Below are 15,363 nucleotides of genomic sequence, written 5' to 3' on the forward strand. Positions count from 1 at the left end.
TCTTTTGACATAATTAATAAAAGACGCCTATTACCAAACTTTTCTTTTGTTGCTAGTGGGGTGGGACTAAGTCCCTTGTACTGCGGCCACTTCTGGCCTATTGTACCAGCCCCAGATGATAGGTGAGGGTGATTGTGGAGCAATTGGTGGAATAAAGACTGGCAGGGGAAACCGAAGTACTCGGAGAAAACCTACCTCAGCGCCACTTTGTCCACCACAAATCCCACTTGACCAGACCCGGGATCGAACCCGGGCCGCCGCGGTGGGAAGCCAGCGACTAACCGCTTGAACTATGGCGCGGCCTTTTTACCAGACTTAGTTGATCCATAATATATGTCTTTGTTACAGAGTATAGTGTGGGGGCGGGCGTTCGAAGTCAGAGGCGAAGCGGCATTACCATACCTGGACACAAGAGAGTGCCAACTGGGTGGCTACCACGTGCAACTAACATCTTTCTTCCCACATAAATTAGCACATCGTTTGGATTCCGACAGCACCAGTGGCCCACAACCCACATCATTCCCTGCACTGTTCTATGTCGCGACACCATCCAACAGATTGTGGCTGGGTGACGCACCTCTAACAGAAATCGCTTCTCAGATTGTAGAGTGCAGTGGGCCCAGTGGTCATAATGTGGAGTACTTGCTGCGTCTTGCAGGCTTCATGCACGAGTATTTGCCTGAAGCTGTGGATGAACACTTGTTCACACTGGAGTTTCTGGTGAGATCAAGGATAAAAGAACAAAATCTGTGCTTAAAGACACTGATGGGAGACTCTCTGATGCCTGCTTCGCCTCCAGCAACACCCCCACATGAACTGGAAGACGCCGATGAAAACAATGCTATTGGCGGTGACCCTGCAGTCAGACCAGACTCGTTCCAATTCACTTCACGAGTGCCCCCAAAGAAACTCCGTTGCCTCAATATTTGATTTTTTGCCTTCTATACTTGCGGGAAAATACTCCGTGACCTTCAAATTTAGGTCATAATTAAACATAGAGACAAATATCACCAAAGATGGCACTATGTGTCAGTTCTGATTAATTTTGTCTGATGACTTTTTAATGCTGTATTATTCTGGAATATGATTCTTGATACCTACTGCATGAGTAAGTTTAGAACATACTAGACTGAAAACCTGGCAGGTCGATCTCATTCTTGAGTATTATCTAGGACTTCAGCTGCTCACTTGCCTGGACATCTTGCTGAAGGAAATCTGATATTCGTGATGTATATAGGTAATCATGAACCTTATGAGCAGAACCAGCTTCATGGCACCGTTGAATGGGACTCATGTAAAGAAGATTACAAAGATTGATTCCAAGAAGTTGTTTTCATTGGTGTGCCTGTGGGGATACAGGCTCAGGCAGTGGACTCATCATTGCCTCCTCACATCTGTCTTGCCTGATGGGTGTCGAGAAACTATGGGTTTCAGGTTTGTGCCATATCAAAACTGGGAGTTGGATGTCACCAAAGAAACCACAAAATATAAACTCTCATTAACTTCATGCAATGAGTCTGAACCACATTTACACGAATCTGTGAAGATGCAAGTAATGTCCACTAAAAAGACGGAAGGAAAGTTTAATCTTTGTTGAAACTTGATGATAATGATTCTTGAGAAGTAAAGTTTCCTTCTAGATTGTAAAACAGAGAACCGCCTCCAATCCAGAATGTGAAATAAATAAAATTGAATATACTACTACTAATAAAGTAACAAAATAACTGCATAACGCAGTTAATGGAGCTTCTTCCATGGTTTTCACTTTCAAGCAGAAATTTGGAAAATGTAAATAAACGGAGCAAACTCTTCCATAAAGCTGCAGATTTAATCACACAGTAAAGAAATATAAGGATTTCTCCCATTGGTGTTTGTCCTGCAAACTGACTGTGCTGATATTCCAGTTGGACCAAAGAATTTGCTTGTTTCATTGATGTGAATAAAGTATGATTTATTTTAATATTACTGTTTTATGGGGTGTGAGCCATGTAGTCTGACAGAAAGGTACCAGCTTTGTAGACAAACCTCCTGCCTCTGTCTTCAGGGCAATAAATATCCTCAGATGGAGGCATCAGGTTCATCCAAAATGTCAGTAGATACCTAGCTCCCAGACTACAAGATATAACATCCTATGTGAGAGCCATCATCATGCTTGCCATTGTAAGAACATCAAATCTCACATGTGTCTTATCTGTCATAGATATTAAAAAAATGCTGCACCCGAGTTGAAATGAACATCTGAAGACAGAAAGATTCAGTGGAGAGTGCTACAAATGTAACTGAAATTACCAAAGATGTATTTAATATACTGAAATATATTTTCTTTTATTTATTTGTTTGATCATAAATCAGAATATACATTCTATAAGCTTATATTATGGCTGTTTAGATGACTTGATGAGGAGTCGTCCAGCGGCAAATCCTCAATAATTCAAATCAGGTCAATTGGCCAGTTTCGTTTGAGTTGTCTGTTGTCCACTCTTGTCGATAGCATCTTTAGGAGTGGGTTTTTGTGAGTTATGATTTTGTTGTGATGTCTTTTGCTTTTTTGTTGGATGACATCTTGTACGGAAGTTATACCGAGATCGGTGTGGAGAGTTGCGTTGGAGACATACCCTGGTGCGTCGACTGTCATTCGTAGGATCTTAGATTGGCTTCTTTGGATTATTGCAATATTAGATTTGCTGGCACAGCCCCATAATTCCAGGCCATACGTCCAAATAGGTATGATTATAGTCTTATAGATCAGAATTTTATTTTCAACTGTTAGTTTTGATTTTTTTCCTATCAGCCAGTTTAACTGTTTAATGGTTAAGTCTACTTGCTTTCATTTCTTGACTACATGCTGCTTCCATGTTAATTTGCTGTCTGTAGTCATACCTAGGTATTTTATTTCTGCTCTGAGTGGTATTTGGATATCATTGATGTATATGTTAGGTGCCGGCTTTTTTCGTAGAGTGAAAGTTTTGTATAGTCTTGTTTTCATTTATTCTGATACGCCACTTCTAGAACTAATTTTGTAATGATCTAAGGTGATGCTGAAGGTCTGTTGCTGCTCTTTCTGGGTCATACTGATATTTAAGAAGCCTATGGTAATAATAACTGATGATGTAAATCTACTGGGAAATAAAACAGATGTCGAAAACTAAAACACAAAAATTTTAACTGACCTTAGTAAGGATAGAAGTAAACGCAGAGAAAACTAAGCATATGTTGCTATCTATTCACCAGAATGCAGGGAAAAATCATGACATAAAGATAGCTAACAGAACCTTTGAACATGTGGCACAGTTCAAATATTTGGGAACAACAGTATCAGATCAAAGTTTGATTCAGGAGGAAATTAAGGGGAGAGTGAATTTGCGTATTGCTTGCTACAATTCAGTCCAGAACCTTTGGTCTTCTTGTCTGCTGTATCAAAACATAAAATCGGGATACACAAAATTATAATTTTGCTGTGGTTCTGTATGGGTGTGAAACTTGGTTTAAGGGAGGAACGTAGACCGAGGGTGTTTGAGAACAGAGTGTTGAGGAGAATATTTGAACCAAAGAGAGATGAAGTGATGGGAGATTGGAGAAAACTGCATAATGAGGAGCTTCATAACTTGTACTCTTCTCCAGATATAATTAGAATGATGAAGTCAAGGAGGATGAGATAGGCATGGCATGTAGCACACATGATAGAGAAGGGAATGTGTACAGGATTTCTGTGGGAAAGCCAGAATGAAAGAGACCACTAGGAAGACCAAAACACAGGTGGATTGATAATATTAAATTGAATCTTAGAGGGGTAGGATGGGGTGGTCCGAATTAGATTGATCTGACTTAGAATAGGGACCAGTGGAGATTTCTTGTGAACACAGTAATGAACCTTCAGGTTCCATAAAATGTTGTGAAATCCTTGAATAGCTGCACAACTGGTGGCTTTTCAAAAAGGGCTCAGCTCCATGGAGTTAATTAGTTAGTGGCAATAATATGTTTCACAGTTAACACAAGTAGAGATAATAATGCATTAAATTAATATGTTCCTTGTAAAGCAAATAAGTCGCAATAATTCGTTTAAGTCTGTTACTTCAGTGTGTGAATTTATCTTGAGGGGCCTGTAAGTGAAAATATGAATCTGAAGGTACACCATATTATATGAAAATAAGTTAACGAAGTTTCATGTACCTCATTGTGTTCTGATGTCTGCTTATACAACCTGCAGAGAGTTTTATTTCCTGTGCAGGAGAATAGGTTTGTCAAAATTGTGAAGTAAATTGGTCCCATTATCCATCATGGCTATTGTGAAAAATAATAATTCCATGGACAATGTGAAAAATATTCATAAAATAAAGCATGAAGATGTGGCAGCTATAAAAGCATACATAAAATCCATCTGCTGTTTTGCAAAACAAAAGACCTGTGTCAGTATGTTTGCATTTTCTACTGGTGTATGAATGTCAGAAGTATATTGAACACACTCATAGAATCTAGGAACTATCTAATTATGACATAATGGTCCATGTCGCTGACATAGTAGACGAATTGTGGTACAAAGTATTTATATCATGAAACAGTGAACTTTTCATAACAATATTTTGTCACTCTGTGTGTTGAATATTGTAAAGAGACAGTTACATACAAAGGAATAAGGAAAGGGATATTTATAGAAACTGCTTCAGAAGAATATAGCCCTACATATTTTTTTTTTTTGTATTTTTAAGTTCTTGTTTATTTAAGACAATATATTTATGTTATACTAGGGGCCCCATTACCCATTATCCAGACATAATATCATAACATCCAGTACTGAAAAGATATGTATGTATAGATTTCGAGAAGTTCTTTTAAATAAACATTTTCATGAAAATGATGACAGGGAGGCTATTTTTGGCAGGTCCATCCACCAGCAGAATAAGCAATATCTGCTGCCAAAATGTGTAAGGCTGTGTTGGCTCGCTATGTGACCATATTCTTATGCAAAAACATTTTTATTATATAGAGAGATTACTTACTTACTTACTTACTCACTCACTTATGGAGTTGAGAGATTTGTGAAGAAAACCGCTTGAAATCAGTACCTCTGTTACTAAATCTTAAAGAATATTCTAAAGTGGTTAAATGTGTATCAGACTTTAGGATTGCTAGGGTTCTGGACTTTAACCTATCATCTAGGATTTCAAACAGAACATAAGGTTTTGGAAACTTGGTCTCTTCCAGGCCTCAGATGAAAAGGTGGTGAGGCATCTGAGTCCAGTGACTGTGATCAGTTCTGTGTAATGAATCAAAGTGAGTAGTTCTTCCCAATGTTTTCACCTGAGCAGAAAAACAGATCCAGTTTCCAAATTTTGCATCATGTTGGAAATACTAAATGATGGCCAAAGTCCAGAAACACTATAGTCCTACTTATAACATGTATTATTTTCTCCCTGAAGGGTAATAAACTTCATGATATTTAAAATTATGACTAATACTTTATGTGTTTAGAAATATTCTTCATATAATTTAAACATCGTCTAGTTACCTATTACAATTCTATAAGCAAACGTAAACCACCCATTATGCACTTTCAGTATATATCGTAACACATAATAAAACAATCAAGTTAGCATCATGGCAAGAAAATGTATTATTACAAAATAATCATTTGTTACACTTCAAATAAACCTCAGCAAACATCTCATCTTCAAGTTTATATACACATGCCATTGCACTTAAATGCATGATATTCAATCTCCATTCTGCATGAGCAGGTCTTGTATGGAGAGCTAGAACAGCTGAGTCAGTACGTCTAGTCTACGAGCTGGAGGACCAGGATCGGGGTTCAATTCCTGGTGGGAACAGAGAATTTCCTCTTTGCCGGAGTGTGCAGATCTTCTCTGAGGCTCACCTGGCTTCCTAATGAATGGGAGGCTCTTTCTCTAGGGTTGATGGAGATTGGTCTTGAAGCTGACTACTCACCTCTAATTAGTGCTGAGGTTAAGAATGAGTGGACCTATACCTCTACTCCCTTTATGTCTTCATGGTGTAGTGCATGATTAAGCATAGAGGTAACATTGTCTCGGCCTTACTTGTATTACAAACTGCTGACCGAAGATTTAGTGCTTCAACGAATAAATTATTCTGCTCAGATAACTGAGTAATTTTCTTGTGATGTATCTCCCTTGTTCACCTCTTGGTTACTAGATGACAGCATATTTGATAACCATTCCTATGCACACAAATACACATAATGCGCTTGTCTAATGACTGTGATATACTATGCTTACTTATATAGTTAAGAAAATTTTCCGCATTAATGGAGAAATAACCAGTTTCCCTTATACAGCTTGTATATTATTGATTAATGTAGGAATATTTATAGGAACATGTAAGCCAATTATTAGCATTTAGAGCAAACGGTTATGTTGAGTAAGGGGTACGCAGTAGCGTAGTTTCCAGTTGATATCATTGGATTTTTCCATTGAATTAAATTTTCCAGCCGCACTATGGCCCTGGGGTTGACACAGAAGTGTGTGCCAGGAATCCTCCTGGGGGTAAAGGTGCGGCCGGAGCATAAGGCTGACAACCTCACCGCCATCCGTGACCCAACTGTCTAGAAAATGTGGGAGCCTCGACGTCTCACAACCCTATGGGCCTCCACAGCCTGTTACAGGGATAGTTTTACCTTCTTTTATGTTCAGTAGTGTTAACAGATATATAATTAATAGTTTACGCGAAGAATATTTTTTTTCTGGATTGTAATGACACGTAATCTGGTAGGAGTTTACCGACGTTTCCGAGAAATGTACTGCTTCCATCTTTAAGGGTTCCCCTGTACTGCGACCACTTTTGGCCTATTGTACCAACCCCAGATGATAGGTGAGGGTGATTGTGGAGCAATTGGTGGAATGAAGATTGGCAGGGGAAACCGAAGTACTCGGAGAAAACCTGTCCCAGCGCCACTTTGTCCACCAGAAATCCCGCTTGACCAGACCCGGGATCGAACCCGTGCCGCCGCGGTGGGAAGCCAGCGACTAACCGCTTGAGCTACGGTGCGGCCTTTCTTTAAAGTTGGTTAGTAACCTAAACGTGTAACCAGAGAGTAGAGGATAGGGACGCCTGACTTAACGATAGTCTCTTTAGCGCAAACCATGTCACTGTTAGTTGTCACCCTTCAGGGAGTCTGACTTTTAGTGTAGTGAATTAATATTTTATTTTATTACGTTCTGCAATGTTAGGCACATGAAAGGCTCAAGTAACGGTGTTATTTAATTCAAATTGTTTGTGTTAAGTATTTTTTTTTTTTTTCATTGGCGCTACAGCCCTCATTTGGGCCTAGGCCTCCCTCCATGAAACTCTCCGTTTCACTTCGGTTTACTAGATTTTAGACATATGGTAGGACTCCTTGGGCGGGTGATCAGCTCGTCGCAAGGCCTCTATCTGTACACAAGGTACCTACCCTAGCGGGTGCAGACGCATTGTGATTTCTGCCCAGTGCTCTGAATGTCAAAGTGTTAAGTATTATAGCCATCTATTATAGGCTACTTGCCTATATCTTGCTTTAAATTACTATGTCCTTTTGTATTTTTTTAATAAACAAATGACGCTATGTGAACATATTGACTGTATTGTTTTATTTTTGGTTCCTTACGTTCTTTCTTTCTTACTATAAATAATATCACATAACTTTATATGAGCCCTTGTGTTATTAATAAACAATAAACCCTTCCTCATGGAGCGGATTAAGATTGTACTGCCGCCATGTTAGTAAAAAGCGATGAAGAAAATTCAATGACCTCATACTGTGGAAAATTTTAAAAATTGTCATGAAAATAATTATTTGATTTAAAGATTCGGGATACATGGACGCAATGACGGGCTACAAAAGCTTTGATTTTATGTAAAATAAAATAAAGTAAGTGATTCAGTGGACATGTTATGTAGCACGCATGGAGTAAAAGAGGAATACATGTAGAGTTTTTGTTGGGAGAACCAGAGGGAAGGAGACCACTGAGATGACCTAAGACATAGGCGGTAGAATAATATTAAAATGGATCTTAGAGAAATATGATGTGGGTTTATATAGACTGGATTAACGGGACTCATGATATGGGCCAGTTGAAGGCTCTTGTGAACACTGTAATGAACGTTCGCGTTCTATAACATGCTGGGAAATTCTTTAGTAGCTGAGCCACTGGCGGCTTCTCAAGGTCTCAGCTCCAGGGAGTTAGTCAGTGGATCCGTAAGTTTTAATTTGGTCAGTTCCTGGGTGCTGAGGTTTCTGTGGTGGCAAACTTTCCTATTGCAGTCTACTGGTTTATGACATCATGTGGTCGGGTAAGTGGTTAACAGTCTTTTAGGGTAATTGACTCTCAGGATCTACAATAGGCATTCATCCGTTTCTGCACTGTGCTGAGATTAGCGCATTAGTCACGTTGAGAATGTTTCTTCTGAAACTTTGTATGCCTCTCTGTCTACCTTCTCTCCCGGGCGTGCTACGTGCCTTGTGCATCTAATCATCATTCTACTGATATTAAACGATGATTACTAGTTATGAAGCTGTTTATTACGTAGTATCTGTATTGTCGTGTCACTTCATCCCTCTTATATCCCCTGTTCTGCTCAGCACACTGTTCTCGAACACTCTCAGTCTATGTTTTGCGAGTGACATGAGAAATCAAGTTTCAGATCCATACAAAACTACGTGTAAAATTATAATTATATACGTGTATATAAAATCTGGGGACACGCTGTAGCGTAGTTGGTTGATGCACCATGCTACAAGCAGGAAGGTCGCGTGTTTGATTCCCGATTGGATTTTTGGATTTTTCAATAAATCTACTCCTTTCAGCCGCACTATGGCCTTACGTCGATTCAGCTTGTAACAGAAATGAGTACCGGGAATCTTCGTGGGGGTAAAGAGCGGCCGGTCAGCGCGTAAGGCTGACAACCTTACCGCCACCTGGGAGCCGATTTTCTATAAAATGTGGGAGCATCAACGTCTCAACACTATGGCACTCCACGGCCCGTTAAAGTGGTATCGTTGCTTTTATATATATAATATAGCAGCCGGGATAGTGTAGTCGGTGTAGCGACTGGCTACGGGCTGGACGACGGAGGAGTTCGAGTTTAAGTCCCGGTAGGGTCAAGATTTTTCTCTTCCCACCCAGCCCTCATATCCAACCCTGTATAATGGGTACCGGGGGTTTTCCCCCGACGGTAGAAGGGCCGGGGCTTGAAGCTGACCATCTCCAACCAGTGCCGAGGTCAAGAATACGTGGACCTATGCATCCACTCCACCATACGCTTTCATGTGGTGGTGCTTAATTAGTTAAGCACACGTACAACTTTATGTATTATAACGGATTTGTTCAAAGCGTTTTTGGGCAACGGCTCATTAAACACGTTCCAACATATAACAATGGAAAATGTGTTTCAGTGGACGAAAGTTATAGCTCGTTGGTAGGCAACAGTTAGCTCGCCAATGAGATTGCTGGCCAGGAATCGCGTTACTTGTGTTTTCTGTGTTGTCCGTGTGGAGCCTATATAACGAAGACCTGTTGTAGCTTAGATTAGAGCATAGTGCAGTGTAGTTTAGAGTTGGTTGCAAGCGGTGGGGCTGTGAAGAGAAGACTTTATGTGCAATATTTGGAATGTATAATTCAGTGAGGCCCTTTTACTTCCTGTGTTATAATTGCGTTGCTAGGAGACGATAGGTGTGGGTGTGACAGTGAATTATAAAGTGTAAAAATAGCGACAGCGATATAATTACTTGTAATTACTGATGGTGTATATCAGGAGTAAATAAACCCTTTCATCCAATCCGGAACCCGCGTTATTGGTCACTAATACATGTGGCAGTATATTAATCTTCATATACCAGACGGTTTTATTATTTCCCAGTGTGTGTTAGTTTCAATCACGTAATGCAAAGAAACTATGAAGTAATATAAAACTGCAGTAACGTTGAAATGGAATTAGCTTAGTTCGTGATATCTCGCAGTGAAAAAAAGTTACGTGCAATAAAATGCGAGGCCACTCCTGGGCATGTGCGGTATTCCATCGTTGTTACGTCTTATATTCCTTTTTGGTGACCTTGAAGATAGCGTTGTTGCCGCCAGAGATATTTCACGTCTTTAAGAGATCCTTTACTCTGCTCCAGGATGTTGCAAATTGAATGTTGTCTCCTACGTAACATTAATTTCAAAGTACAGGAGGTTATTTCCCATTCTTGTCTCCAAAATACAGACTTAACTGAGTGACAGCGTCTCAGAAAGAATAATTTTGGCATGGATTTTTGGTTAGTTTAGTTACTTAGTTCGCGCTTGCAGTGCCAGATTCTTTTCCTAAATTAATACACTAAATGTGGCTGTCATGTTGGTACCCTTTATCAACCTTCACAAATCATATGTCATAAAAATGTCATTATTGTTGCACGTAGTCATTGTTAAGGTAACTCCAACACGCCCACTCTCCCTAACTGCCTTCTGGTTATTCCTAATAAGGTTCATTAACACACCTGACTCACACGGAACGCTAAGCCTTAATTGAAAGTAGATTTGAAGTTATTTTCTAGGATTTACAAAACGCTTCTTGCGGCCATTTTAAGTAGTGTGAATGGTCGCAACAAGACATGGCATTGTGATGGGATTTTAATGAATCCAGGAATTTACAGAAGGTTTGTTATATGGACGGAAGGCCGCGGGAATTACCAAGGAGTACCCGCAGTTAGCTTTGCTAGTTCATCTTTGTGAATGGTTCACAATGTTACTTAGTATAATGAAGTGTAAATTATACTATCCACATATAGCTCGCTGAGTACGTCATCCTATTCGTTTTTTGCATTAAATGCTTAAAAGAAATGTTCAAGTATGGCCGCCAGAATTTTATTACACCAAAACCTCTGGGCGGACTTAAAAGAAGTTCCGTTGGAGGTATGCAATTAACCTTTAAAGGCAATTTTTAATCATCGTCATCATCTTCAAAGACTAGGACATGCTTGGTCTGTTGCGTGCTCTTGAGTATGTTTGTCTTTATTGTACGCATCCCTTTGTGTGTCGTACGAAAAATATATACTATAGTAAACGAAAGTAAAATCTAATCGACGTTGTTATATTTTAGCGTCCTGTTGCACTGATTTATGTCCATGATTTATTCTGACCGTCTTACAGTGCATACATTTATTCACCTTACTCTTCTCTCTTGCACTACATGTTTCAGCACTAAAGTGCCATCTTCAGGCGCTTTTCGATGTACGTCGAACTACTTCATTGCATACCCTGTTGTCTTTATAATAAATAACTAAAATATATATTCGTCATATATATTGATAAATTTTAAATATTAAAACTGTTCAGGATTTGTGAACACACGCAGTCACAGGAGCAAGGCACAACACAAAGCACAATACACACATGAAAGTAGGAAGAATACTCCGATAGAAGAAGATAGGTGTGACTCGCATATTGAGATAAGACATAAGGATGACAAATCCTGAACAGTTTTAATATTTTTAATATTTAAAATTTATCAATATATATGACGAATATATATTTTAGTTATTTATTATAAAGACAACAGGGTATGCAATGAAGTAGTTCGACGTACATCGAAAAGCGCCTGAAGATGGCACTTTAGTGCTGAAACATGTAGTGCAAGAGAGAAGAGTAAGGTGAATAAATGTATGCACTGTAAGACGGTCAGAATAAATCATGGACATAAATCAGTGCAACAGGACGCTAANAGCGGGGAGTTGCTGTCACTCGTTTAAGATCCTGTCTCTGATTCCTGTGATGAGAATATCTGAAAAGCCTGTTACTAACTCCACATTCACATAACTGAGCGCCCGTAAGGAATTCATTGTATACTGTAGTTGTGGAAGCTTAAAATATTACAGTACATTACGTTACTTTTAAAGTTAGTCGGTGCGACATGAAGAATGCCGCATGATTTACAATTGCTTCGTCTACTCACACCAGAAGGAAAGCTCCAAAAGTTTTAGATGTATTTATTGCACTAATTTAAATAGGAGGGGAGGGAGACTTCCCAGGGAGCAAAGTATTTATCGTACCCTATGGAATGGGGGTTGTGAGGCCAGTTACAGTATAGCCAACCTGTGATTAAAATATTCCTTTCTTGAGAAGCCATCAGTTGCTCACCTACTCGATGATTTCCCAACATTTTATGGAACTCGAAGGTTCATTGTCATAATCACAAGAGCCCGCCACTGTTCCCTATCCTGAGCCAGATTAATCCATTCATAACACCCGATTCTGTTTCTTCAAGATCCATTTAAACATCATGAACCCACCTACGTCTAGTCTCCATAGCGGGGTTGTTTCCTTCTTGCTTTCCCATCCAAATCCAATGTGTTCTACATGATTTGCCCATCTCATCCTCTCTGACTCGACCATGCTGATTATAATTCGCAAAGAGTACGTAATGAAGCTCCTTGTGTATATTCTTTTGTTTAGTGGTAGTTGTAAATTGATGCTAGGCTTACGGTTGTCACGTGAGTTGAAGAATTATGCGTTTGTGCCTCCGTGGTCTAGTGCTCAGAGTTCCTGGCTACAGTTCCAGAGGTCCCGGCTTCGATTCCTGGCGCTGCCAGATTTTCTGAGAAGTAGTTGGTCTGGAACGGGGTCCTCTCAGCCTCGTGAGGATAATTGAGGAGCTATTTCAAGGAAATAGCGTCTCCAGTGTAGAAAACCGCGATTAACGACCGTGGGGGTTCGTTACACTGACCACGTGACACCCTCTATCCGCAAAAGTTGGCACTAACTTCGCCGATAAGCTGCGGTCGCTCAGTCGGTATAGTTCGCTTGCGGACTACATGCCACGGAGTGTTTTGGTTTAGTTTTAGTGCCTATGAGCAAGAGAAAGACCAAGAGCTTATCTGATATCTGGTAGGGTCTGCGACAATTCTCGATCCGAAGAGTTCTGTCTTCTGAGATATAACGCCCTGTAGCCCGTTGAATATCAACCGCCGATTCGGAGATACATATCGTCTCCATCTTCAGAGCTGAAAAATAAGTCAAGCATGAAGCAGGTAGCAGGCTGCTCTCTCCGTCACTACCGCCATGATCTGTGTTTAGGATCCAGTTCGCTAGACACATCCGGCAGCCGGTTATCTATGAGCAGACGAATATAGTAGGCCACTGTTTCTACCGGTGGTTGGCGGAGGACTCTCGGGGATGTGGAGTGTTGTTGTTTTTGAAAACTACTACGGTTCCTTTAATAAAGGTTGGGAGCTGGCGTAGCTCAGTTGTCATAGCGACGGCTGAGGTTCAATTCTCGGCAGTGGAAAGACATTTTTCTCTACTCCACAGCGTCCAGACCGGCTCTGGGATTCACCCAGCCTCCTCCAATCCGATGGGGACTTTCCCCGGTGTGAAGCGGCTGCACGTGAAATTGCCGAGATCAGGAATGGTGAGGTGTGCCTCCCCTCCTGCATACGTCTTCGTGGTGTGATGCCCGATTAATTAAACACAAGGACATATCTAACTTTGCTTTAATAAAGGTTGTTAAACATTAATATATTTTGAAATAATTGCTTATTTCAGAACTGAAGCATTTCATACAATTCATGCAAATAGGTAAAAAGGTAAAAATTAGTAAAAGTATCCCTGTAACAGGCCGTGGAGGCCCATAGGGTTGTGAGACGTTAAGAGTCCCACATTATCTAGACAATCGGCTCACAGATGGCGGTAAGGTTGTCAGCCTTACGCGCTGTCCGGCCTTTACACCCCAGGAAGATTCCTGGTACTCATTTCTTTTAGAGACTGAGTCGACCTCAGGGCCATAGTGCGGCTGGAAGGATTAGGTAAATTGAAAAAAAAAATCCACCTTTTCGGAACTCGAACCCGCGACCTTCCGGCTTGTAGCATAGTGCCTCAACCAACTACGCTACTGCGTGCCTCCATTCATGCAAATAACGGATCAGAAACTGTCCCATGCCGGGCGAGGTTTGAGCCTCAGCATTTACTCGCTATCAGTGGCTCCGTACCGTGGCCTGGTTCCTAACAGTGCGCACAGCAACAGCAATGCGAGTTCCGCCTGCAGGTGTCCGGGGCGCCGAGACCCAGAGGCTGAGTTTGCCTTTCCCACACCCTGCGGCACATCCTACCGGAAGTGACGACTTTCTCCCTGTCTCGAGGCTGATAACACCTGTTTTGATTTAGCTAAGGATACCCTCATTTCCCACAACCCCCTCCCCTCACCCAAAATTTCGCCTGCAAGCATGACACTTCGCGACCGCTGAGTAACCTGGCATCGCGGTGTACAATTAAGTGTGAATGTTAACTGACGTCAAAACATCAAATCTCATATGGTTAGTTAGTCAGTCAGTCAGTCAGATAGATAGTCAGCTAGTTAGATAAATTCCTGAGGTACGGGTAAGACTGAACCCACAGGTACTTGGGCCACTAATTGGCCTGTTATACCAGCCTAGGTTGATAAATGAGTATGGAGCATTTGGCGGAATGAGAATTGGCATGGGAAACCGAATTACTTAGAGAATACTTCTACCAGAGCCATTTTAGCAGCATTGGCAAAACAGCCCTTCCTTGTAAGATTCTGCCAGACTGCATCCGGCATTCACTTCTCTGGATTTTGCAACAATGTTTTCTTACATATTAAAGTCGTCAGCCTTGCGTCCAACCCCAACCTGGAGGCCCAGGTCCCTGTATTTATGTCCCCCGTGACAGGGTGGCCCAGTTATACCCCCGGGCACTCGGTTCTCTTTTCGTCGCCACGTTTTCTACCAAAAATCCCACATGATCTGACCTGGGATCTAACCCAGGCTGCAACGATGGGAACAGTCTGAGCTGCGCACTGCCTAAGTAGTAAGATCTGTCTGCACGCTCAGACATCCATGCCTTGAGTGGAATTCGAACCCACGATCCCATTGTTCCAGCGAGCCAAAACCGCGCGGCCAGTGTGAACAGCCCTTAGTAGTTAGAGTACGAAGTTAGTTATAGGCGCCGGGATAGCTCAGTCAATATAGTGACTTAACTACAGGCTCGACAAGCGGTGGATAGGAGTTCAATTCCCTTCAGGCCCTTCGTTTTGTCTTCTCCACTGCGTTCAGATAGACTCTGGGGCCCATCCTGCCTCTTATCTCGTGGACACCGGGAGCTATTCCTCGGGGGTGGGGGGGCGTAGTAAAAGCACTTCTTACTTAATTATATTATTTAAGTTCATTAGCGGCATAGTTAGCCTAGTTTCCTTTTTCTGAAAAAGTAAAAGTAAGCTTATGAGAATATCTTGCTGTCTGTCTGTGTATGCCCCCTTCATTTTTTATGCTTGTGAGATCACCTTGCTATCTCTCTTTGTATCCCCCCCCGTAATTTTGAATACGAGACTAATGATTTCGGTTTGCTGTCTATGTGGTTTTTCATG

At 41.1% G+C, this 15,363-nt stretch overlaps 1 protein-coding gene across 3 annotated transcripts in view; it reads left to right on the plus strand.

Moving 5' to 3' along the window:
* LOC111868037 (glutathione-specific gamma-glutamylcyclotransferase 1) overlaps positions 1-2,332 on the plus strand; it is a 37,555-nt gene extending 35,223 nt beyond the window's left edge. For 2 of the 3 annotated variants that reach the window (XM_023858381.2, XM_033752906.1), the window contains exon 3: positions 349-2,332. In XM_023858381.2, the coding sequence (XP_023714149.1) occupies positions 349-930 (582 nt within the window). In that variant the 3' untranslated portion in view covers positions 931-2,332. The remainder of the gene's footprint in view (positions 1-348) is intronic. The other variant, XR_002843449.2, reaches the window with a different exon arrangement.
* The last annotated feature ends 13,031 nt before the right edge of the window (positions 2,333-15,363 follow it).

The sequence above is a fragment of the Cryptotermes secundus genome, unplaced genomic scaffold, assembly GCF_002891405.2.
Source record: "Cryptotermes secundus unplaced genomic scaffold, Csec_1.0 scaffold635, whole genome shotgun sequence".
NCBI classification, from domain to species: domain Eukaryota; kingdom Metazoa; phylum Arthropoda; class Insecta; order Blattodea; family Kalotermitidae; genus Cryptotermes; species Cryptotermes secundus.